The sequence below is a fragment of the Saimiri boliviensis genome, chromosome 6, assembly GCF_048565385.1.
Source record: "Saimiri boliviensis isolate mSaiBol1 chromosome 6, mSaiBol1.pri, whole genome shotgun sequence".
Taxonomy (NCBI): domain Eukaryota; kingdom Metazoa; phylum Chordata; class Mammalia; order Primates; family Cebidae; genus Saimiri; species Saimiri boliviensis.
In genome coordinates, this window is record NC_133454.1 from 79,204,501 (window position 1) to 79,231,555 (window position 27,055).

Sequence of the window (27,055 nt, forward strand, 5' to 3'; positions counted from 1 at the left end):
CAGGAGAAAGGCCCTTTAAGTGTCCCTTTGAAGGCTGCGGTCGGTCGTTTACAACATCAAATATCAGAAAAGTGCACGTTAGGACACACACAGGAGAAAGACCTTACTACTGCACAGAGCCAGGATGTGGGAGGGCATTTGCCAGTGCAACCAATTATAAAAACCATGTGAGGATACACACAGGTAACACTCTCTGATCTTTTTTTTTTTTTTTTTTTTTTTAATCTTCCAAGGCTCATTTTAACTCCTGCCTTTTCCAGAAACCATTTCCAACTAATCTCTTCCCTCCTTTCTATCACTTGGCATGGTGGAAAGATATTAAGCAACTTTTAAAAGTTTCACCTTAACATTCATGCATTCATTTGTTCAAGAGACAGTTGAGTATCTCCTGCCAGGCATCAAATAGAGAGAGATAAGACATTATCAAGGGCAGGCTACTTGGGAAGAGAGAATAGACATACAGTTGCTGCAGTGTCTCCCATTATATGGACAAGATTCTATGGGAGCAGAGCAGGGAGCAGTCACTTCTGTGGGAATGGGAGAAGCATTCTGGGAATGCTTTCGAGGGAAATTTGACATACAGACTCAATCCTGAAGTTTGCCATGTATGAGAGAAGTGTATTCCTGGCAGAGAAAATGTCATGGGAAAAGGCACAAAGGTATGAAAAAGCATGATATTCAGTGGTTCCATATGACAGGAGCATCAAGTACATTTAGAAGATTTCTACAAAGTGAGTCCTGAGAGGTAGCCAGAGGCCTTATGTGTTGTGCTGTCCTAGTTAAGGTGTTTCTTAGACTGGACTTTGAGAAGCTTGAGAGGTGGAAGGGTGGTCCATGGATATATTCTTTTTTTTTGGAAACTGCTTTATTGAAATACAGTTCATATACTATACAATTCATCCATTTAAAGTATATGATTCAGTGTTTTTTAGTAGATTCACAAGGTTGTGCAACCATTATCACAATTCAATTTTGGAATATTTTCATTTCCCCTAAAAGAAACTCCATATTTAGGAGGAATCCTTTCCCCACTCCATCTGCCAGCTGTAAGCAATCACGAATCTACTTTTCCTCCTATGGGTTTTCCCATTCTGGACATGGTCATATAAATGGAATCATGCAATATGTGGGGTTTTGTCTGACTTCGTTCTCTTAGCATGTTTTTGAAGTTTAGCCATATCATAGCATCTTTTAAATTATTTCGTTTTTCAGTAACTTAATAGTATTTCATTATATGGATATACCACATTTTGTTTATTCATTCATCAGCTGTTTTCACTTTCTGGCTATTATGAATAATAATAGATTACATTTATCTTATGTATTCTTTATAGGCTATGAGCATTCATGTACAAGTTTTTATGTGGACATGTTTTCATTTCTCTTGGGTGTGCTTAGGAATGGACTTGCTGGATCATATGCTAACTCAGTGCTTGACATTTTAGGAACTTCTAAACTGTTCTCTGAAGTGGCTGCACCATTTTACAATCTTACCTGCAATGTATATGGGTTCCAGTTTCCCCACATCCCAGCTAACAATTATTACTGTCTTTTTTGATTATAGCCATCTTAGTAGGTATGAATTGGCATCTCATTCTGACTTTTTTTTTTTTTTTTTTTGGCATTCCTGGGTGGGCACGAATCATTCTGACTTTTGATTTGCATTTTCCTGATGGCTAATGATGTAAAGCATCTTTTTTTTTTCCCCCCAAGACGGAGTCTTGCTCTGTCACCCAGGCTGGAGTGCAGTGGTGCCGATCTTGGCTTACTGCAACCTCTGCCTCCCGGGTTGAAGCAGTTCTCCTGCCTCAGCCTCCTAAGTAGCTGGGATTACAGGTGCCTGCCACTGCCTGGATGAATTTTGCATTTTTAATAGAGACGGGGTTTCACCATGTTGGCCAGGTTGGTCTCAAATTCATGACTTTGTGATCCTCCCACTTTGGCCTCCCAAAGTGCTGGGATTACAGGAGTGAGCCACCGCTCCTGGCTGAAACATTTTTTAAATGTATTTATTAGCCATGTGTGTATCTTCTTTGGATAAATGTCTGTTTAGATCCTTTGCCCTTTTTAAAAACTGGGTTGTCTCTATTACTGAGTTGTATGATTTTCTAATTCTAGATCCACGTCTCTTATCAGATGTATAATTTACAAATATTTCCTTCCATTCTGTGGCTAGTTTTTTAATTCTCTTGATGGTACTGTTTGCAGTATAGAGGCTTTTAATTTTGATGCTCCATTTTGTGGATGTATTTTTGGTGGATGAGAATGGAAAAGCAAATGTGAGAGTAGTACAGGATGTGCATTCGTTTTATTTTTAAAATTTTTTTTTTTTTTGAGACAGAGTCTCACTCTGCCACCCCGGCTGTAGGGCAGTGGCACAATCTCGGCTCATTGCAACCTCCACCTCCTGGGTGCAAGCAACTCTCCTGCCTCAGCCTCCTGAGTAGCTGGGACTACAGGCACCCACTACCATGCTTGGCTAATTTTTGCATTTTTAGTAGAGAAAGGGTTTCACCATATTGGCCAGGCTCATCTCAAACTCTTGACCTTGTGATCCACCCACCTCAACCTCCCAAAGTGCTGGGATTATAGGCGTGAGCCACCGCGCCTGGCCAGCAAATTTTTAATACAGTTTTATTACTGGTATTAAAGGTAATCTTATCTTGTATGAATTCAAAATTAAAAGACCTTTTTTTTTTTTTTTTTGAGGCAGAGTCTCCATCTTTTGTTCAGATTGGAGTGCAGTGTTGTTATCTTGGCTCACTGCAACCTCCGCCTCCCAGGTTCAACTGATTCTCCTGCCTCAGCCTCCTGAGTAGCTGGAATTACAGGTGTGTGCCATCACACCTGGCTGATTTTTGTATTTTTGATAGAGACAGGGTTTCACCATATTTGCCAGACTAATCTTGAACTCCTGACCTCAGGTGATCCACCCGCCTCTGCCTCCCAAAGTGCTGGGATTACAGACAGCCATCACATCCAGCCCTGATACTCAGTTGTTATGTACTACACATAAACATGTACCTACAAATGAGTTCATTTATTGTTAAATAATTATGACCAGGCATGCTGGCTCACACCTGTAATTCCAGCACTTTGGGAGGCCAAGTTGGGCAGATCACCTGAGGTCAGGGATTTATGACCAGCCTGGCCAATATGGTGAAACCTCATCTCTACTAAAAAATATAAAAATTAGGCATGGTGGTGGGCACCTGTAATCCCAGCTACTTGGAAGGCTGAGGCAGGAGAATTGCTTGAACCTGGGAGGTAGAGGTTGCAATGACCTGAGATCACAACACTGCACTCCAGCCTGGGAAACAAGAGCAAAACTCCATCTCAAAAAAATAAATAAGCCGGGCGTGGTGGCTCGCCTGTAATCCCAGCACTCTTGGGGAGGCTGAGGTGGGTGGATCACAAGCAAGAGATCGAGACCATCCTGGCCAACATGGTGAAACCCCGTCTTTACTAAAAAGACAAAAAAATTAGCTGGGTGTGGTGGCACGCACCCATAGTCCCAGCTACTCAGGAGGCTGAGGCAGGAGAATTGCTTTAACCCAGTAGGTGGAGGTTACAGTGAGCCAAGATTGCACCACTGCAGCCCAGCCTGGCAACAGTGAGACTCTGTCCTAAATAAATAAATAATTGATGTTTTCAGTGCTTCTTATTGTAAGTGCCTAAGAGCCTTATTGTGATAATTGGAGAAAATGGCAGGGGCTTTTTGGATGGGCTGGGAAAACATTTTTCCCATTTAAAGTTATGGAATATAGAGCTGGGCTCAGTAGCTCATGCCTGCAATCCCAGCACTTTGGGAGGGAGGCCGAGGAGGGTGAATTGCCTGAGCTCAGGAGTTCAAGACCAGCCTGGGCAACATGGTGAAACCCCGTCTCTAAAATACAAAAAAATTAGCTGGACGTGGTAGTGTGTGCCTGGTAATCCCAGCTCCTCAGAGGGCTGAGGCAGAAGAATTGTTTGAACCTGGGAAGCAGAGGTTGCAGTGAGCTGACATCCTGCCATTGCACTCCAGTCTTGGTGACAGAGCAAGATTCCCTCTCAAAAAAAAAAAAAAAGTAATGGAATACAGACTAATTATCTGAAAGCTAGCCATTCAGCACATTTTATAGGCAAAATAAGAGAGATGCCTACATTAAGTTTGGCCATATGATGTCTTTGGAACATTTAGATAGAGCAGTGCTCTCAAATGAGGCTGCATATTAGATATAGCTCTTTAAAATAGACTGATTCCCCAGATCCTGTCTGCAAAGATTCTGACGTAATTGTACTGGGGCGAGTCCCAGGCATCGGGATATATTAAAAGCTCCCCAGGTCTTTGGAAGAAATGATTGGCTTATGATCAAGTAACTGCTACAATAAATGCCCACACTATCCAGCAGAGTGTAAAGATTCAGCTCTGTGAAACGCACTCCTTCCTCCCCCCCTACCCCGCTGGAGGCTAGTCAGATGACTCACATGAGGCTCTGCAACTAGCCAGTAAGGGAGAGCACAAAAGCACAATCCAAATCAGTTTGCCTCTTGGCTGTGATTTGGTGCCACCTAATGGCAATTTCTTCTCTAGCCTACATAATCAACTGGGCTGATTTTTCCTCAGTTGATCTGCCTGCCTAGGCCTCCCCAAGGCATTAACCTGCCTGCTTTGAGAATGGGAACTGGGCAGAGGACAAGGAGCAGTCACCAATTACTGTATGTGTAAGACTTGTGTTATGGTACATTAGTGTGATATCTTGTTACTTTTAGATGGGTTTACTACGGCCTGCGGGCCGCATGCGGCCCCCTGAGGCCATTTATCCGGCCCCCTGCCGCACTTCAGGAAGGGGCACCTCTTTCATTGGTGGTCAGTGAGAGGAGCACAGTATGTGGCGGCCCTCCAATGGTCTGAGGGACAGTGAACTGGCCCCCTGTGTAAAAAGTTTGGAGACGCCTGGTTTACTGTGTTTAGAACCATTGGAAACAGTGCAGTTACTCAAGGAATGTGTTGAATGATAATAAACCAGGACATGTATACGTACACATACTTTGATAAGTTTGAGTTCATACCAATGCCTCCTATTCCATTTCACCACAGGGTTCTTTTTTTTACCTTCCCTTATTCCATATTTGTATTCCCCTTTTTCCACAGCAGTAACCCTGACTTCCAGCAGCATTTGAAATATTTACTCATCTGCTCAGTCTTTTATTCCATCTAAAATAGTTTCAGAATCACTTCACCCTTACACTATAGTGAACAAACCTACTAAAAAAGAGCTGAATATTTGTTTGCAATTCTTCCCCTTACCTTTGCCACTGAGCCCAAGACTGAGGGCATAAGTCAAATACTGTATAAATAAGTTACTTTAATTAATTTATTTGTTCCCCCACCTTCAGAGTAGTATTCACTTAAACAATTAGGTTAATTTGTTCCAGTTTACTTTCCCTTCTAGGTCCCCACACCACCATATGTTAGCACTGTGTGGAGAGTTTGTGATATTAAGTGATTATTATTAGTTTTGTTTACATATTTTTTTTTAAACTAGGACCCGTCTTTTAGATATACAGTCTGAAAAAAAAGGAATATTATCTGGAACTATTTCAGGATAGTCCTGGTGAGGAAGAAGGGGGGAAATGGGTAGTAAATATAAGAAACAATATTAGTCATGAATTGATAGTTTAAGCTGGATGATTGGTACATGGGGGGTTATTACACTATTTCTCTATACTTTTGTGTATATTTCAAATTTTCTATAATAAAAAGTTCTAAAAATATATCTACTGCCTATAATGTTCTCAAGCTTTTTCATAGAACAAAAATTACTTACTTCCCTGTGTATTGCCTACTTTCTGTTAGTGAATACTCAGTAGCTTTTGATTGGATGCAAGAAGTCAGGTTCAGTTAAATGAAACATGTTTGTCCTTTTAGGTGTATTGATATATCTAATGTTGTTTAATAGGCTTTTTTTTTTTGAGTTGGAGTTTTGCTCTTGTTGCCCAGGCTGGTGCAGTGGCTCAATCTCGGCCCACTGCAACCTCCTCCACCTCCTATGCCTGGCTAATTTTGTATTTTTGGTAGAGGCAGGGTTTCTCCATGTTAGTCAGGCTGGTCTAGAACTCACGACCTCAGGTTACCTGCCTATCTCAGCTTCCCAAAGTGCTGGGATTACAGGCCTGAGCCACCGCACCCGGCCTAAGAAAATCCTTTTTTATTATCCTTTTTTTTTTTTTTTTTTTTTTTTGAGATAGAGTTTTGCTCTTGTTACCCAGGCTGGAGTGCAATGGTGCGATCTCAGGTCACAGCAACCTCCGCCTCCTGGGTTCAGGCAATTCTCCTGCCTCAGCCTCCTGAGTAGCTGGGATTACAGGCACGCGCCACCATGCCCAGCTGATTTTTTTTAGTAGAAACGGGGTTTCACCATGTTGACCAGGATGGTCTCTATCTCTTGACCTCGTGATCCACCCGCCTCGGCCTCCCAAAGTGCTGGGATTACAGGCGTGAGCCACCGCGCCCAGCCGGTTTTTTATTATCTTTATAAAATTCTTAGGATAAGCTGCATAAGTTACAATAATGTTTGCATTTGTTATTGTCATTACTAGTAGAGTATCACTAACAGTATCTAGATTATCTAGTTACAGGAAACAAGAAATTACAATTTCATCAAGGTTAGAGTTAAACTGGGTAACATCTCCATCATTTTTCCATTCCTTGAGATAAAGGGGAACAGGATGTTGATGCATGGGGACAACACTAAGGATGCATGCTACCTTTTGAGTCAAGTCAAAACCATAGTTAGGGAATCTTTTCTTGTGTGCTGCCTCATGGTGGGATGAGGAGGGGTTTGGCAACTATTTATTTTTAGAGATATTTTACCCCCTGCGGGGAAAGTGTGGAATAATCATGCCTACATATGTAAAAGTTGACCTTTTTATTTATTTATTTATTTTTACTGAGACAGCGTCTCACTTTGTCACCCAGGCTGGAGTGCAATGGCTCGATCTCAGCTCACTGCAACCTCTGCCTCCTGAGTTCAAGTGATTCTCCTGCCTCAGCCTCCTGAGTAGCTGGGACTATAGGCACGTGCCACCACACCTGGCTAATTTTTGTTTTTTTTAAATAGAGATGGGGTTTCACTGTGTTAGCCAGGATGGTATCTATCTACTGACCTTGTGATCTGCCTGCCTTGGTCTCCCAAAGTGCTAGGATTATAGGCGTGAGCCACCACGCCTGGCAAGTTGACCTTTTTTTGGTTCTGTTCTTTAGGGGAAAAGCCATATGTTTGTACAGTTCCTGGTTGTGACAAAAGGTTTACAGAATATTCCAGTCTGTACAAACATCATGTTGTCCACACTCATTCTAAACCTTACAACTGTAACCACTGTGGGAAGACATACAAGCAGATCTCCACACTGGCCATGCACAAACGGACAGCCCACAACGACACTGAGCCCATCGAGGAAGAGCAGGAAGCCTTCTTTGAGCCGCCCCCAGGTGAGAGTTTTGTCTACTATATTTTGTTTCTGAGTTTGAGAATCAACAGTTATGAACATAAGTTATGATACATAGCATTTTCTCAAATCATAAATGTTTCATTCGTATAATCACACAAACATAATTTACAACTGCAGTAAGTGTTATTGAGAAAAATATGTGGTGTTCTGGGATGTATAGAAGGGAATGTTAGTCTGGGAGGTCAAGGAAGGGATTTTTGGAGCCATCTGCTGGTTGAATAGAGGTTAACTGGGTGAAGAAGCAAGAAGCTGGGGTTGCGGGAAAGAGGAGCAGGGAGCAAAGGCAGGTGAATGTTCCAAATAAAGAGAATGGCACATGCAGAAAGCCGGAAGTTTGGAGAGATCAAAGTAAATTGTAGATGCTGAATGAACCCTGGCCAGTAGGGCAGTTCTGCCTGGGAAGGTGGTGTGAAGCAAGGCAGGGGTAGCCAGATGTTTGGGTCCATTAAGAATGTTGATCTTAAGGCCGGGCGCGGTGGCTCAAGCCTGTAATCCCAGCACTTTGGGAGGCCGAGGCGGGTGGATCACGAGGTCAAGAGATCGAGACCATCCTGGTCAACATGGTGAAACCCCGTCTCTACTAAAAATACAAAAAATTAGCTGGGCATGGTGGCACATGCCTGTAATCCCAGCTACTCAGGAGGCTGAGGCAGGAGAATTGCCTGAACCCAGGAGGCAGAGGTTGCGGTGAGCCGAGATCGCGCCATTGCACTCCAGCCTGGGTAACAAGAGCGAAACTCCGTCTCAAAAAAAAAATAAAAATAAAAATAAAAGAATGTTGATCTTAATAGTAGAGAAGTACTCCCAAATACCTTCATTGATTCAGGTGCCAGTAAGTATGTTATTGTAAGACACAAAATTATTCATTTCAATAAACCCTTGGAAAAATATTTTGGAGAATTACATTGAATTATTTCAGACAAATTATTAAGCATAGGTAAGTAGGTAAAAGAGGTAAAAGGAAGAAGGTTTTCTGTCTTCCTTTCTTTCTTTCTTTTTTTTTTCCAGATGAAGTTTCGTTCTTGTTGCCCAGGCTGGAGTACAGTGGTACAGTCTCGGCTCACCGCAAGAGTCAAGATTCTCCGCAACCTCCGCCTCCCAGTTTTAAGTGATTCTCCTGCCTTAGCTTCCCAAGTAGCTGGGATTACAGGCATGCGTCACCATGCCTGGCTAATTTTGTATTTTTAATAGAGACAGAGTTTCTCCATGTTGGCCAGGCTGGTCTCAAACTCCTGACCTCAAATGATCTGCCTGCCTCAGCCTGCCAAAGTGCTGAGATTACAGGTGTGAGCCACCACGCCCAGCTGGAGGTAGATTTTTCTAAAACACAAAACATGAGTGGGTTCGGTGGCTAACTCCTGTAATCCCAGCACTTTGGGAGGCTGAGGCGGATGGATCACTTGAGGTCAGGAGTTCGAGACCAGCTTGGCCAACATGGCAAAACCCCATCTCTACTAAAAATAAAAAAATTAGCTGGGCATGGTGGCACACACCTGTAGTCTCAACTACGTGGGAGGCTGAGGCAGGAGAAGTGTTTGAACCTGGGACATAGGGGTTGCGGTGAGCATGAGCCAAGATTGCACCACTGCACTCCAGGCTGTATGACAGGAGTGAGACTCCATCTCAAAAAAAAAATAATAATAACAGAACAAAGCAGGTTTTCTTTTTTTCTTTTTTTTTTTTTTTTTTTTTTTGAGACCGAGTTTCGCTCTTGTTACCCAGGCTGGAGTGCAATGGCGCGATCTCGGCTCACCGCAACCTCCGCCTCCCGGGCTCAGGCAATTCTCCTGCCTCAGCCTCCTGAGTAGCTGGGATTACAGGCACGCGCCACCACGCCCAGCTAATTTTTTGTATTTTTAGTAGAGACGGGGTTTCACCATGTTGACCAGGATGGTCTCGATCTCTTGACCTCGTGATCCACCCGCCTCGGCCTCCCAAAGTGCTGGGATTACAGGCTTGAGCCACCGCGCCCGGCCCTTTTTTTCTTTTTCTTTTTCTTTTTTTTTTTGAGACGGAGTTTCGCTCTTGTTACCCAGGCTGGAGTGCAATGGCGCAATCTCGGCTCACCGCAACCTCCGCCTCCTGGGTTCAGGCAATTCTCCTGCCTCAGCCTCCTGAGTATCCGGGATTACAGGCACGTGCCACCATGCCCAGCTAATTTTTTTGTATTTTTAGTAGAGACGGGGTTTCACCATGTTGACCAGGATGGTCTCGATCTCTCGACCTCGTGATCCACCCGCCTCGGCCTCCCAAAGTGCTGGGATTACAGGCTTGAGCCACCGCGCCCGGCCCACAAAGCAGGTTTTCTTACTGTTTCATTGAGTACCTCCTAAATGAAGTAAATTTGAAAATTAAGACATCTTTTCTTCTTTTTAACAACTGATAATGAAGCATTGAAAAGCATTCAGGTGGAAACAGTTTGCTGGAGAATAAGGGAAAGAACAGGTCATCTGTTCAGATGATTCCTTGTAGTCCTGATTTGTCTTTTCAGGTATTTGTTAGGTGATGGTAGGAGAATAGCAGTTCCATCAGTCTTGATGATTCTTTTCTAGCCAAAACACTATTAAGTGTGCATGGTTAGATGTTACATCAGCTGAGGAGATACTGGTCAAAGAGTAGAGTTTCAGTTAGGAGGAATAAGTTCTGAAGATTTGTACAGTTTGTGACTACAGTTATAATTTACCATATATTTGACAATTGCTGAGAAAAAGGAAGTAAATAGGATACTACAACAACTGCTGAATCTTTTCAGTTAGAAAGCACATTTTAATGACATCAAACTTAAGTTTGCAAGACTCTTCTTTTTTTAAGCTTCCTCAAATCTCTTTCTTAAATGTTGATATTTCAGATTGTCAGAAGTTCTTATATTCTAGAAAATAGTCAATAATATAATAATACATATTTTATTAAAAAAAAAAAAAACCTAAGACTGTTTTTCCAAGAATAGGGATAGATTTTTGTTTTCTTTCATGATCCCCTGGGTTTTGTAACCTATTGAAATCATGGTATATAAGTAGCTGCGGAACAGAACAAAAAGAAATGAAGTAATGTCTGTCATGGAAATTACATCTTGATGACTGTAGCCATATGAGTGCATGCATTAACCACTAACTTGAGAAGTACTCTTAGATTAATATGTCAAGTCCTTTGAGGGGGAAACTTTTTTTTTCCCCCTCAAAAAGTCATGGGAAATGGAAAGTGATGAAAGAAAGGAGGACGAGGAATCTTCCTGGTTGACAATTATAGCAGTAATGGACTATTGAAATTGCTGTTTATTTGCTGGTTCTTTATGAAATAAAGATGGAGGTTCCTTTTATGTCACTAAATTATTAACCATAACTCAGATAACACACCATACATTGTCTTTACACAGTGAGGTCATTGTGTACTTATGCCTTTCAATCAATCACTTGTGCTAAAGACCAAGTTTAGTATCTGTAGGTGTGTTTACAAACCATTCTGGTTTTGTGGGGTTTTTTTTGTTTGGTTGGTTTTTTTTTTTGAGATGGAGTTTCGCTCTTGTTACCCAGGCTGGAGTGCAATGGCACGATCTCGGCTCACCGCAACCTCCGCCTCCTGGGTTCAGGCAATTCTCCTGCCTCAGCCTCCTGAGTAGCTTGGATTACAGGCACGCGCCACCATGCCCAGCTAGTTTTTTGTATTTTTAGTAGAGATGGGGTTTCACCATGTTGACCAGGATGGTCTCGATCTCTCGACCTCGTGATCCACCCGCCTCAGCCTCCCAAAGTGCTGGGATTACAAGCTTGAGCCACCGCGCCCGGCTGTGGTTTTGTGGTTAATGTTTATGAAAATAATCTTACCACTTTTTTTTTTTTTTTTTTTTTTTGAGACGGAGTTTCACTCTTGTTACCCAGGCTGGAGTGCAATGGCGCAATCTCGGCTCACCGCAACCTCCGCCTCCTGGGTTCAGGCAATTCTCCTGCCTCAGCCTCCTGAGTAGTGGGATTACAGGCACATGCCACCATGCCCAGCTGATTTTTTGTATTTTCTGTAGAGACAGGGTTTCACCATGTTGACCAGGATGGTCTCAATCTCTTGACCTCATGATCCACCCACCTCGGCCTCCCAAAGTGCTGGGATTACAGGCTTGAGCCACCGCGCCCGGCCTGTCTTACCACTTTTAACAGCTTCTTTTTTTTTTTTTTTTGTGATGGAGTTTTGCTCTTGTTGCCCGGGCTGGAGTGCAATGGTGCAATCTCAGCTCACCACAACCTCTGCATCCCAGGTTCAAGTGATTCTCGTGTCTCAGCCTCCCGGGTAGCTGGGATTACAGGCATACATCAGCACGCCTGATTAATTTTATATTTTTAATAGAGACAGGGTTTCTCCATGTTGGTCAGGCTGGTCTCCAACTCCCGACCTCAGGTGATCCGCCTGCCTCCACCTCCCAAAGTGCTGGAATTACAGAGGTGAGCCACCGCACCCTGCCTTTAACAGCTACTTAAGTGAATTCAAGAACTTAGTGCATACTTGCTGTATTTGAAGGGTTATTTGCTAGTTTTTCTGTGCAGTTCCTCACCTCCCTGCCACCAGTATCAAGTAATTACTCCCATCTAAGAGGATAAAATAGGTCCCTTAAAATCAGAACACTTAATTTCGATGCAGAAATTATTTGTCTGCTTTGATGTGTTTTTTTTTTTTGTTTGTTTGTTTGTTTGTTTGTTTGAGAGGGAGTTTCACTCTTGTTACCCAGGCTGGAGTGCAATGGTGCAACCTTGGCTCACTGCAACCTCTGTCTCCTGGGTTCAGGCAATTCTCCTGCCTCAGCCTCCTTAGTAGCTGGGATTACAGGCACGCGCCACCATGCCCTGCTAATTTTTTTTTTATTTTTAGTAGAGATGGGGTTTCACCATACTGACCAGGATGGTCTCTCGATTTCTTGACCTTGTGATCCACCCGCCTCGGCCTCCCAAAGTGTTGGGATTACAGGCGTGAGCCACCGCGCCCGGCCGTTTTTTTGTTTTTTGTTTTTTGTTTTTTTTTTTTTTTGGTCTGCTTTGATGTGGTTTGCCTTTGCAAAAGTGGAGATGGAGGAATTGGAAGGAGGTCCTAGGAGGAAGCCATGTTTGTGACTTAAAAATATAATGCGTGTACATTTTAATCTATATAATTTTCTTTTTAATGTTTAAAATGTCCTGTTTCCTAATAAATTAGTTAGTTGGCCAAATAAATGAATCATTTGTTTTAAACAGGTCAAGGTGAAGATGTTCTTAAAGGGTCCCAGATTACATATGTTACGGGTGTAGAAGGGGACGACGTTGTTTCTACACAAGTAGCCACAGTAACTCAATCTGGGCTAAGTCAACAAGTTACACTCATATCTCAAGATGGGACTCAGCATGTAAGTATCCACCAAAAGCCAAACAAATGAAATCTTTCCATGAACCTGGGCTTGAAAAGCAGGCTGGGTTGCCATTGAGGAAAGCTTTGAAATACCAGAGCGCAAAGTTTGAAAACCCTGAAGGTCTTTCAGTAGTCTGCTTAAAGAGACTCCATGTAGAGAGATTAGGAGAGAGAGAATGTTTGTGACTGTAGAATCCAAATGGTGTTACTGGTGTAGCTCAAAACTGAGATGATAAAAGTCAGCCACACAGAGGTTGAGTGCTTGAAAGGTACTGGATCCATGTGAAACACAGCTCAGAAAAGGGATAGGATTTGGTGGCTGATTAGATCCAGGAGGTGAGACTGAGAAAACATAGGTTTGGCTGAGGTGATCAGCATGTTATGGTACCATTAAGAGATGAGGAATCATGAGAGTTCACTCAGCTAGCTTCACAGAGTCCATAGAATAGGTATCTCCCAGGCAAAGCACAGTGTAATGGTTGTTCTCTGATAGCCAAACTTTTTATTATTTTCTAGATGCCATTAGCCTAAAATAATTACACCTTGATTCCATTTTTAAGCTCTAGCTAAGGCTGTTTTAATACCTGGTAGAAATACACACAATGTGTTTCTTTACCCTTCTGTGTCTGCCTCTTTCATAGAGAATGCTCTCCTTACCCATCTCTCTTAGAGCTTAATGATTCATCTGCCCTGTTTTGATACCCAGGATTAGAAAGTACAAAGCTCTTCTGCCATCTCATTTTTCTCCCTCCTTACTTTGATGTTACTAATTTCACACTATACTGTTTGTCCTCTGACTGGCATGCAAGATTATTAGCCAAGTTTTAATTCTGCATCACCATTAACACTTTTTCTTGAATTGGATCGTCATATACAGAGGTCCTCTGGAGGTTTTATATAACCTCCCGCTTCCCTATACAGGAAAAATTCCCACTACAGTTCAAAAATAGCTACTACTGGCCGGGCGCGGTGGCTCAAGCCTGTAATCCCAGCACTTTGGGAGGCCGAGGAGGGTGGATCACGAGGTCAGGAGATCGAGACCAACGTGGTCAACATGGTGAAACCCCGTCTCTACTAAAAATACAAAAAATTAGCTGGGCATGGTGGCACGCGTGCCTGTAATCCCAGCTACTCAGGAGGCTGAGGCAGGAGAATTGCCTGAACCCAGGAGGCGGAGGTTGCGGTGAGCCGGGATCGCGCCATTGCACTCCAGCCTGGGTAACAAGAGCGAAACTCCGTCTCAAAAAAAAAAAAAAAAAAATAGCTACTACTGAGAAACCCCCACTGATTAGGCAGTTTCTGTCTTAGGCATTCTGGGTCTGGGCACGGTGTCTCACACCTGTAATCCCAGCACTTTGGGAGGCCGAGGCAGACAGGTAACCTAAGGTTGGGAGTTCCAGACCAGCCTGACCAACATAGAGAAACCCTGTCTCTACGAAAAATATAAAATTACCTGGGTGTGGTAGCACATGCCTTTAATCCCAGCTACTTGGGAGCCTGAGGCAGGAAAATCACTTGAACCCAGGAGGTAGAGGTTGTGGTGAGCCAAGATTGCGCCATTGCATTACGGCCTGGGCAACAAGAGTGAAACTCCATCTCAAAAAAAAAAAAAAAAAAAAGGTTGTCTGAACTGTAGGTGATGGGGAGTCACAGGGGATTTCAGCAGAGAGCATAAGATTTTTTTTTGTTTTGTTTTAGAAAGATGTCAGTGTAGGCTGGGCGCGGTGGCTCAAGCCTGTAATCCCAGCACTTTGGGAGGCCGAGGCGGGTGGATCACGAGGTTGAGAGATCAAGACCATCCTGGTCAACATGGTGAAACCCCGTCTCTACTAAAACTACAAAAAATTAGCTGGGCATGGTGGCGCGTGCCTGTAATCCCAGCTACTCAGGAGGCTGAGGCAGGAGAATTGCCTGAACCCGGGAGGCGGAGGTTGCGGTGAGCCGAGATCGCGCCATTGCACTCCAGCCTGGGTAACAAGAGCGAAACTCCATCTCAAAGAAAAAAAAAAAAAAAGAAAGATGTCAGTGTAGAGAATGGTTAGGGAAGGGTTAGACTGGGTACCTGGAGAGAGTTGGATTATTGTAGAAATTCAGGTGGGAGAAAAATAAGCATCTCAGTTAGCAATAGGAGTGGAGAGGAGGAACTGCAATTAAGAAATACTAGGGCCGGGCACGGTGGCTCAAGCCTGTAATCCCAGCACTTTGGGAGGCCGAGGCGGGTGAATCACGAGGTCAAGGGATCGAGACCATTCTGGTCAACATGGTGAAACCCCGTCTCTACTAAAATACAAAAAAAATTAGCTGGGCATGGTGGCGCGTGCCTGTAATCCCAGCTACTCAGGAGGCTGAGGCAGGAGAATTGCCTGAACCCAGGAGGCAGAGGTTGCGGTGAGCCGAGATCGCGCCATTGCACTCCAGCCTGGGTAACAAGAGCAAAACTCCGTCTCAAAAAAAAAAAAAAAAAAAAAAAAAGAAAAAAAAAAAAAAAAAAGAAATACTGTGTTAGGCCGGGCGCGGTGGCTCGCGCCTGTAATCCCAGCACTTTGGGAGGCCGAGGCGGGTGGATCATGAGGTCAAGAGATCGAGACCATTCTGGTCAACATGGTAAAACCCCGTCTCTACTAAAAATACAAAAATTAGCTGGGCATGGTGGCGCGTGCCTGTAGTCCCAGCTACTCGGGAGGCTGAGGCAGGAGAATTGCTTGAACCCAGGAGGTGGAGGTTGTGGTGAGCTGAGATTGCGCCATTGCACTCCAGCCTGGGTAACAAGTGAAACTCCATCTCAAAAAAAAGAAATACTGTGTTGCTGGGGAAAGTGGCTCACACCTATAATTCCAGCACTTTGGGAGGCTGAGATGGGAGGATTACTTGAGGCCAGGAGTCTGACACCAGCCTGGGCAACATGGTGAGACCCTATCTCTACAAAAATAAAAATAAAAAATTCAGGCCGGGCACGGTGGCTCACGCCTGTAATCCCAGCACTTTGGGAGGCCGAGGCGGGTGGATCACGAGGTCAAGAGATCGAGACCGTCCTGGTCAACATAGTGAAACCCCATCTCTACTAAAAATACAAAAATTAGCTGGGCATGGTGGCAAGTGCCTGTAATCCCAGCTACTCAGGAGGCTGAGGCAGGAGAATTGCTTGTACCCAGGAGGTGGAGGTTGCGGTGAGCCGAGATCGCGCCATTGCACTCCAGCCTAGGAAACGAGTGAAACTGCATCTCAAAAATAAATAAATAAATAAATAAATAAAAATAAAAAATTTGCCTGGAGCAATGGCTTACGCCTATAGTCCCAGCTACTCAGGAGGATGAGGCTGGAGGATCACTTGAACCCAGGAGTTTTAGGCTCTGCACTCCATCCTGGGCAACAGAGCGAGTCCTAATGATGTTATTATTTTTATTATTATTTTTAGAAGAATAACATTATTTGTATATCCAAAAATAATGATAAAATAAGAATTCTTAAAAGAAACATTGTATTGCTTATTCTGATGACTGAATGTATTTATTTCATTCGAAAAGGCTTATTTACATTCACAGGGCAAACTTATACAAAGATTAGGTCCAGTCCTTATGTAAGATTGTCAGCTGTAAGAAGAAACATTGACAGCTTTGTAAAATTCACTGTATTGCAGGTCAACATATCTCAAGCTGACATGCAGGCCATTGGCAACACCATCACAATGGTAACGCAGGATGGCACGCCCATCACAGTCCCTGCCCATGATGCAGTCATTTCCTCAGCAGGAACACACTCTGTTGCTATGGTTACTGCTGAGGGTACAGAAGGGCAACAGGTAATTACTTTTTTCTGTTATATCAATCAGTACATATATCAGTACCAAAATTGTCACACAGATATACAGTGTGGTACAACAGTTAAACACAGACTTTGGAGTGAATAATATTTTGCAACTTCTTAGCTACTTAACCCTCAGAGCCTGTTTTTCCTCATTTGTAATATAGGGTGTTAGTTGCATCTACCCCATAAGGTTGATAGAAGGATTGAATGAGATAATGCATATAAGTTACTCAGCTTACATATATATTAAGTATTCATTAGTGGTAGCTATTCCTGTTACCATCATTATCAGATAGTTAGGAAATAATTGCAAAATTTACTATTTAATTTTTTAAATATGTCGTATATTCACATGGTTCAGAACTCAAAGAAATATATACTGTTATGTAATGAAACATATTCATCCCACCCCTGCCTTCGTCAGCTCAGTTCTTGCCTCCACAGATAATCAACTTTTATCAGTTTTTTGTGTATTCTGCCAGTCATTAAGCATATACAAACAAATAAAAATAAATAGTCATCTCCCCCTACCTCTTTTTAAACTAGCACACAGCTAACATAATGGCTCTCTTTTCGTTTTTGAGACAGGCTGGAGTGCAGTGGCACGATCACAGCTCACTGCAGCCTCAACCTCCCAGGCTCAAATATCCTCCCACCTCAGCCTCCCAAGTAGCTGGGACTACAGGTGTGCACCACCAAGCCTGGCTAATTATTTATTTTTTTAGAGATGAGGTCTCACTATGTTGCCCAGGCCTTGGCCTCCCAACATGCCCAGCCTCCTTTTTTTTAATAGTAGTAAACTAGTCTGTTCTATATCTTGTTGTTGTCTTTTAAACTTAACAATACATTTTCAAAATCTCTATGTCATTACATAGAGAGCTTTCTCCTTCCTCTTTTTTTAAGCTGCATTGTACTCCACTGTATGGCTATGCCGTAATTTATTTAAAGTCTTTTGCTATTTCAAACAGCACATTACCTGGTGCACATGTGGTTTTGCACATGTGTGAGTAGATATGCTAGATAAATTCTTAGAGCAGGATTGCTGGTGCAAAGATACATGCATTTGTTAATTATTATCAATGTTGCCAAACTTCCCTTCTAGGGTTGTGCCAGTCTCCATTCCCACCTGCAGGGTTTGAGAGTGCCTGTTCTCCTTCAGCATGGTCACCATGGTAGTATCAAACTTTTGGATTTTTTCCAATCTAATGTATTTTTTGTAGTTTTAATTTTCATTTCCACCAATCTGATTTTTTTTTTTTTTGGTGTCGTTTTAATTTTCATTTCAAATAAATAACGTAATATATTTAAAAACTTCTTGGCCGGGCACAGTAGCTCACGTCTATAATCCCAGAACTTTGGGAGGCCAAGGTGGGTGGATCTCCTGAGGTCAGGAGTTCGAGACCAGCCTGATCAACATGGAGAAACTCCGTCTCTACTAAAAATACAAAATTAGCCGGGCGTGGTGACACATGCCTGTAATCCCAGCTACTCGGGAGGATGAGGCAGGAGAATCGCTTGAACCCAGGAGGCGGAGGTTGGGGTGAGCCGAGATTGTGCCATTGCACTCCAGCCTGGGTAACAAGAGCGAATCTCTGTCTCAAAAAAAAAAAAAAGGGGCCGGGCGCGGTGGCTCAAGCCTGTAATCCCAGCACTTTGGGAGGCCGAGGCGGGTGGATCACGAGGTCGAGAGATCCAGACCAACCTGGTCAACATGGTGAAACCCCGTCTCTACTAAAAATACAAAAAATTAGCTGGGCATGGTGGTGCGTGCCTGTAATCCCAGCTACTCAGGAGGCTGAGGCAGGAGAATTGCCTGAACCCAGGAGGCGGAGGTTGCAGTGAGCTGAGATCGCGCCATTGCACTCCAGCCTGGGTAACAAGAGCGAAACTCCATCTCAAAAAAAAAAAAAAAAAAAAAAAAAAAAACTGTTCTTGTACTGTGCTAAAGGCAATGTTGAGTCTCACTCTTGAAAAATAAATGAAGTTGGTAGTCTTATAAACCCTGAAATGTAAAACTCAGAATCATAAAGCTTCTAGAAGAAAAGAGAGGCAAATAGTTTTGCAGCCTTAGGGTAAAGATTTCTTGGACTGTATTCAAAATGTACTAACAATGAAAGAAAAAAACTGATAAATTGGACGTCATCGAAATTAATTCTGCTGACTGAAAGGTACTGTTACGAAAAACATCAGACAACCCCCAGACTGAGGAAAAGATATTCATGCTATATACACACACTATATTTACACAATACAAGTCTAAAAATAGACTTGTATTATGAATATGTAACAGGCTGGGCACGGTGGCTCACACCTGTAGTCCCAGCACTTTGGGAGACCGAGATGGGTAGATCACAAGGTCAGGAGTTCAAGACCAGCCTGGCCAAGATGGTGAAACCCCATCTCTACTAAACATACAAAAGCTAGCTGGCATGGTGGTGTATGCCTGTAATCCCAGCTACTCAGGAGGTTGAGGCAGAAGAATCTCTTGAACCCAGGAGGCAGAAGTTTCAGTGAGCCGAGATCTTGCCACCGCACTCCTGCCTGGGTGACAGAGGGAGACTCCGTCTCAAAAAAAAAAAAAAAAAGAGAAAAGAATATGTAACAGATTTCTACAAATCAACAATAAAAAGATGAACAACTATTAAAAATGAGCCAAAAAGGTGTTTTAAAATGTACAAATTGTTTAGTTTCTCATTGAACAGACCTCCCGCAAAAGATACGTAACACAAAAAGTGCACGTCTTTTATCATCAAAGAGATGCAAATTAATATCACAACGAGAGAGCATTTCAGACCCAAGAAAATGGCTAAAATCAAAGACTAACAAAACCAAATGTTGATTTCTCCTGAGAAACTAGTGAGTAAGCAACCCCCACCACCACCTCCAAATGCTGGCAAAGATGTGGAGCAAATGCAACATTCATACACTGCTAGTGGGAGTGTAAAATGATGTAAATGGCCAATAGGCACATGAAAAGATGTTCAACATCATTAGTCATTAAGAAAATGCAAACCAAAACTGTAATGAGATACCACTTTACACCCATGAGGATGGCTATTATTAAAAATCAAGTGTTGGCCGGGCGCGGTGGCTCAAGCCTGTAATCCCAGCACTTTGGGAGGCCGAGGCGGGTGAATCACAAGGTCAAGAGATCGAGACCATCCTGGTCAACATGGTGAAACCCCGTCTCTACTAAAAATACAAAAAAATAGCTGGGCATGGTGGTGCGTGCCTGTAATCCCAGCTACTCAGGAGGCTGAGGCAGGAGAATTGCCTGAACCCAGGAGGCGGAGGTTGCGGTGAGCCGAGATCGCGCCATTGCACTCCAGCCTGGGTAACAAGAGCGAAACTCCGTCTCAAAAAAAAAAAAAAAAAAAAAAAAAAAAAAAAAAAAATCAAGTGTTGGCTGGGCGTGGTGGCTCAAGCCTGTAATCCCAGCACTTTGGGAGGCCGAGAGATCGAGACCATCCTGGTCAACATGGTGAAACCCTGTCTCTACTAAAAATACAAAACAAAACATTAGCTGGGCATGGTGGCGTGTGCCTGTAATCCCAGCTACTTGGGAGGCTGAGGCAGGAGAATTGCCTGAACCCAGGAGGCAAAGGTTGCGGTAAGCCGAGATGGTGCCATTGCACTCCAGCCTGGGTAACAAGAGCGAAACTCTGTCTCAAAAAAAAAAAAAAAAAAAAAGAATGTAAAATGGTACAGCCAGTGTGGAAAACAGTATGTTCCTCCAAAAATAAAACACAGAATTACATGTGATCCAGCAATTCTACTCCTAGGTATACACCCAAAAGAATTGATAATAGAGACTCAAACAAGTACTTGTACACCAATGTTTGTGGCAGCATTACTTAAAATAGCTTAAATGTGAAAATAACCCAGGTGTCCATTAACAGATGAGTGGCTAAACACAATGTGGTATATCTATACAATGGAATATTGTTCAGCCATAAAAAAAGAGTAAAGTATTGATAATATGCTACAACATGGATGAACCTTGAAAACATGCTAATTCAAAGCAGCCTGACACAAAAGGACTGTCCTACGTTGTAAAATTCTGCTTATATGAGGTATCTTGAGTAGGCAAATTCATAGAAACAGAAAATAGAATAGAGGTTACTAAAGGCAGTCGTGGCCGGGCATGGTGGCTCGCATCTGTAATCCCAGCACTTTGGGAGGCTGAGGTGGGCAGATCATGAGGTCAAGCAATTAAGACTATCTGGCCAACATGGTGAAACCTCATCTCTATGAAAAATACAAAAATGTAGCTTGTAGGGAGCTGCAAAAAGAAAAAATACAAAAATGAGCTGGGCGTGGTGGTGCACGCCTGTGGTCCCAGCTACTCGGGAGGCTGAGGCAGGAGCACTGCTTGAACCTTGGAGGCAGAGGTTGCCGAGATCCGAGATCTCGCCACTGCACTTCAGCCTGGCAACAGAGCAAAACTCTGTCTCAAAAAACAAAAAGGCTGTGGTAAAGGAATGATAGGGAGTTACTGTTTAATAGATAGTTTCTTAATGAGATGATACGAAAGTTCTAGAAAATAGCTAGTGATGATGGTTACACAGCATTGTGAAGGTACTTAATACTACTGAATTGTACACTTAAAAATGATTAAATGAGGCCAGGCATGGTGGCCCACGCCTGTAATCCCAGCACTTTGAGAGGCCAAGGTGAGCGGATCACTTGGGGCCAGGAGTTCCAGACTAGCCTGGCCAACATGGTGAAACCCCATCTCTACTAAAAACACAAAAAGTAGCTAGGTGTGGTGGCACAACTACCCAGCTACTTAGGCTGAAGTGGTACGATTACTTGAACCCGGGAGGTGGTGGTTGAAGTGAGCTGAGATGGTGCCACTGTACTTGAGCCTGGGCAACAGAGTGAGAATCTGTCTCAAAAAAAAAAAAAAAGCTTAAATGGTGTATGTTATATATATTTTACCACAATAAAAAAATAAATGGCTGGGCGCAGTAGCTCACGCCTGTAATCCTAGCACTTTGGGAGGCAGTGGTTGGTGGATCATGAGGTCAAGAGAGCGAGACCATCTTGGCCAACATGGTAAAATCCTGTCCCTACTAAAAAAAAAATACAAAAAAAAATTAGCCAGGTGTGGTGGTGCATGCCTGTAATTCCAGCTACTCCAGAGGCTGAGGCAGGAGGATCACTTGAACCTGGGAGGCGGAGGTTTCAGTGAGCTGAGATCGTGTCACTGCACTCCAGCCTGGTGACAGAGCAAGACTCTGTCTCAAAAATAAATAAATAACTAGCCAGGCATGGTGGCTTATGCCTGTGAGACCAGCCTGGCCAACGTGGTGAAACTCCATCTCTACTAAAAATACAAAAATTAGCTGGGCCTGGTGGCAGGCGCTTGTAATCCCAGCTACTAGAGAGGCTCAGGCAGGAGAATTGCATGAACCTAGCGGGCAGAGGTTACAGTCAATCGACCTTGTGCCTCTGCACTCCAACCTGGTTAACAGAGTGAGACTCTGTCTCAAATAAATAACTTTTTAAAATTTAGCTTTATATGTTTTTTTTCCATCCAGCCCAAAATATATATATGCTTCTTAATGGAAAATTTGGAAAATTTAAAAATTATAAATGAATGTATTAACATGCTATGACATAGATGACCCTTTTTTGTCACCCAGGCTGGAGTGCAGTGGTGAGATCTTGGCTCACTGCATCCTCTGCCTCCCAGGTTCAAGCGAATTTCCTGCTTCAGCCTCCTAAGTAGCTGGGATTACAGGTGCCTGCCATCACACCTGGCTAATATATATATATATATATATATTTTTTTTTTTTTTTTTTTTTTTTTTTTAATTGAGACGGAGTTTCGCTCTTGTTACCCAGGCTGGAGTGCAATGGCACGATCTCGGCTCACCGCAACCTCCATCTCCTGGGTTCAGGCAATTCTCCTGCCTCAGCCTCCTGAGTAGCTGGGATTACAGGCACGCGCCACCATGCCCAGCTAATTTTTTGTATTTTTAGTAGAGACGGGGTTTCACCACGTTGACCAGGATGGTCTCGATCTCTCGGCCTCGTGATCCACCCGCCTCGGCCTCCCAAAGTGCTGGGATTACAGGCTTGAGCCACCGAGCCCGGCCTAATTTTTATATTTTTAATAGAGATGGGGTTTCACCATGTTGGCCAGGCTGGTCTTGAACTCCGGACCTCAGGTGATCTGCACGTCTCAGCCTCCCAGAGTGCTTGGATTACTGGCATGAGCCACCATGCCCAGCCAAACTTATAAAACTTTATGCTAATTTATATGAAACGTCCAGGAAAGGCAATTTTATGGAGACAGAAAAACAAATTAGTGGTTTCCTGGGATCATGGGACCTGGGATTAATTTCAGATGGACACAACAGATCTTTTTGGGGTGATAAAAATGTTCTAAATCTGGATTGTGGTAATTATTGAACAACTGTAAGTTTATTAAAAACTGTATGCATAAAATAGGTTAATTTTATGGTACATAAATTATATACCTCAATCTTTTTTTGAAGTATTTTTTAAAAGTAAAAACTATAATCCCTTGAAATTAAAATAACTAGTATCAAAACTTAGCACTACCTAATTTCATCTTTTTTGTGTGTGAATGTATACAAAATTAGGATTATAATACAGTTTTTTAATGCTCATCTTCCACCCAACACATTTTCTCATATTTCTATAATATTTCTCAAAATATTCTTTTGAAACAATTTTTTTTCCCTTTCACTGCAAGGGTTTCGGGGAGGGAAGGGAAAAAGATCTAAAATGATTTTTAATATTTATAAAATGGTCCACCAAGTAGATATACCAAAACTTACTAATTCGTTCCACCTATACAAATTATTGGAAAAATTTCTGGTTATTTTCATAGGAAACAAATTCTTATATTAATGGTTTAAGCTTTTTTTAAGCTGCTTGTTTACATACTGCCACATTATTTTTCAGAAAGGTTTAATAATCATGTTATGGATCTAAGAGCTTTCTTTTTCACTGTACTCTTACTATCACTGAGGATTTTTATTTTGTATTTACAGAATTAACAGACAAAAGTTAAATTCTATTTATTTGCATTTGACCAGTAGTGAAGTTAAACCTGTTTTTCATATTTGCATGCAATCTTTTTTTTCTTAATTGAAGTCAAATTTACATGACAATGAAATGCACAGGCCTTAAATTTACAATTCAATGAGTTATGTTAAATATCTACCCATATCACTAACATCCTAAACAAATGTAGAACATTTTTATCACCCCAGAAAGTTCCCTTGTGATTCAGTCATTCCTCACCCCCCTTAGGCAAAAACTGTTCTGATTGAATTAGTTTTGGGTATTCCTTTTTTTTTAAGGCAGAGTCTCATCTCACTCTGTCACCCAGGCTGGCGTGCAGTGGCACGTTCTCAGCTCACTGCAACCTCCCGCGCCTGGCTAATTTTTTTGTATTTTTAGTAGAGACAGGGTTCCACTATGTTGGCCAGGCTGGTCTTGAACTCCTGACCTAAAGTGATCTGCCCAACTCTGGCCTCCCAAATTGCTGGGATTACAGGTGTGAGCCACTGCTCCCAGCTGAATTTTGCTCTTTTTTTTTGAGACAGGGTTTCCCTCTGTCGCCCAGGATGGAGGGCAATGGCGAAATCTTGGCTCACTGCAACCTCCCCCTCCTGGGTTCAAGCGATTCTCCTGCCTCAGCCTCCTGAGTAGCTGGGATTACAGGCACCCACTGCCACACCCAGCTAATTTTTGTATATTTAGTAGAAACAGGGTTTCACCATGTTGACCAAGCTGTTCTTGAACTCCTGACCTCAGGTGGTCCACCTGTCTCAGCCTGCCAAAGTGCTGGGATTACAGGTGTGAGCCACCGCACCCAGCGCTTATTCTTGAACGTTACATAAATGGAACCACAGTATAAACTTTTTGTGTCTGGGTTTTTCTTTTTTTGAGACGGAGTTTTGCTATTGTTGCCCAGGCTAGAGTGCAATGTCGATATCTCAGCTCACCACAACCTTTGCCTCCTGGGTTCAAGCAATTCTTCTGCCTCACCCTCCTGAGTAGCTGGAATTACAGGCATGTGCCAACCACCCGGCTAATTTTGTGTTTTTAGTAGAGACAGGTTTTCTCCATGTTGGTCAGGCTGGTCGAACTCCCCACCTCAGGTGATCCGCCTACCTCGGCTTCCCAAAGTGCTGGGATTACAGGTGTGAGTTACCTTGCCCAGCCTGTGTCTGGGTTTTTCTGCTTAACATTTTGGATATTTATTCATATTGTTGGCGTTTAATGACAGTTTATTCTTTTTTTATTGCTAAGCAGTATTCTATTGTAAGAATATACCACAGTTTGTTAATCTAGTCTCTCCTTGGTGAGCATTTGAAATGCTTCCAAATTTTGATTATTATTAATAAGATGGCAATAAAAATTATATTAAAAATATGCTTGTAGATATATACTGTCATTTGTCTTGGATAATTACCTATTTGTGGAATTGCTGGGTCATAGAATAGAGGCATATTTACCTTTCTGTGATAGTACCAAACATTTTTCAAAAGTGGTTAGGCTGTCATACACTCAACTAGCAATGTATAAGAGTTCCATTTGTTCAGTGCTGCTTCTTGTGGTGAAAAAAAATTTTTTAAATAGGCTGGACACAGTGGCTCACAATCATAATCTCAGCACTTTCGGAGGCCAAGGTATTGTTGAAGCTGAGGTGGGAGGATCACTTGAGCCCAGGAGGTTGAGGCTTCAGTGAGCCATGTTCATTATACTACAGCCTGGGTGACAGCAAAACCCTGTCTTCTAAAAAAATAAAGAAGTGTTCTATTTGTTTCATATTATCACCAACATTTGGAGTTCTTAGTTTTAAAGTTTTAGTCATTCTACTGGATGTGAAATGGTCTATCATTGTGGTTTTAATTTACATATTAAAAGCTAATGTATCACTTGGTTATGATGTATTTACCTTTTTGTATTTTGCTGGATTCAGTTGCTAATACTTTTTTTTTTTTTTTTTGAGACGGAGTGTCACTCTTGTTACCCAGGCTAGAGTGCAATGGCGTGATCTCGGCTCACTGCAACCTCCGCCTCCTGAGTTCAGGCAATTCTCCTGCCTCAGCCTCCTGAGTAGCTGGAATTACAGGCAAGCACCACCATGCCCAGCTGATTTTTTGTATTTTTAGTAGAGACGGGGTTTCACCATGTTGACCAGAATGGTCTCGATCTCTTGACCTCGTGATCCACCCACCTCGGCCTCCCAAAGTGCTGGGATTACAGGCGTGAGCCACCGTGCCCGGCACTAATACATTTTTTAAAAACAGTTTTTTTTAGAGCAGTTACAGATTCACCACAAAATTGAGAGGTAGGTATAGACTTCCCTTACACTCCCTGCCCCAACACATGCATAGCCTCCTGGATAATCAGCACCCCCACCAGAGGAGCACATTTGTTACAGATGATGAGCCTGCACTGACACATCACAGTGTCATCAGGATTCACTGTTACTATTGTACATTCTATAGGTTTGGACAAAAGTATAATGACATACGTTTATCAATAGAGGATCATACTCTATCAGTATTTTTACTGCCCTTAAAATACTCTGTGATGGTTTGCTAATAGCTTGTTAAAGATTTTGGTGTCAGTGTTTATGAACCATATTGATCTATAATTTATTTCTCATGAAATTATAAGAAAGGCCGGGCGCGGTGGCTCAAGCCTGTAATCCCAGCACTTTCGGAGGCCGAGACGGGTGGATCACGAGGTCAAGAGATCGAGACCATCCTGGTCAACATGGTGAAACCCCGTCTCTACTAAAAATACAAAAAATTAGCTGGGCATGGTGGCGTGTGCCTGTAATCCCAGCTACTCAGAAGGCTGAGGCAGGAGAATTGCCTGAACCCAGGAGGCGGAGGTTGCGGTGAGCCGAGATTGCGCCATTGCACTCCAGCCTGGGCAACAAGAGCGAAACTCCATCTCAAAAAACAAAAAAAACAAAAAAAAACAAAAAAAAAAAAGAAGAAATTATAAGAAAAAGTTTCATCTCCTGTTTCAATATCAGGGTTGGGCTTGCCTCATAAAACAAGTTGGGAAGTGTTCGTTCTTTCTTTTTTTTGGATTTGAACACAAGATGGGAAGTGTTCTCTTCTGTACTATTTTCTGATAGTTGTGTAAGATTGGTATTGTTTCTCCATAAAAGTTTGATAGAATTAATCAGGTTACCACCATCTAGACCCAGAGTTTTCTTTTTGGGGAGGTTTTTTTTTTTTTTTTTAAACTGTGGATTCAAGTTTTTAAGTAGATTATACTATTCAAGTTATCTATATTTTCTTGTATCCATTTTGCTAAGTTTTGTTTTTGGAAGTTTGTTTCATCTAAGTTTTCATATTTATTGATATAAAGTTGTTAATACAAT

At 42.6% G+C, this 27,055-nt stretch overlaps 1 protein-coding gene across 8 annotated transcripts in view; it reads left to right on the forward strand.

Annotated features, from left to right (window-relative positions):
- Positions 1–27,055, forward strand: part of ZNF143 (zinc finger protein 143) — an 88,298-nt gene that overhangs the window by 51,018 nt on the left and 10,225 nt on the right. For 7 of the 8 annotated variants that reach the window (XM_039471120.2, XM_074401076.1, XM_039471121.2 and 4 more), the window contains 4 exons: positions 4–183; positions 7,247–7,474; positions 12,708–12,856; positions 16,496–16,657. In XM_039471120.2, the coding sequence (XP_039327054.1) occupies positions 4–183; positions 7,247–7,474; positions 12,708–12,856; positions 16,496–16,657 (719 nt within the window). The remainder of the gene's footprint in view (positions 1–3; positions 184–7,246; positions 7,475–12,707; positions 12,857–16,495; positions 16,658–27,055) is intronic. The other variant, XM_074401077.1, reaches the window with a different exon arrangement.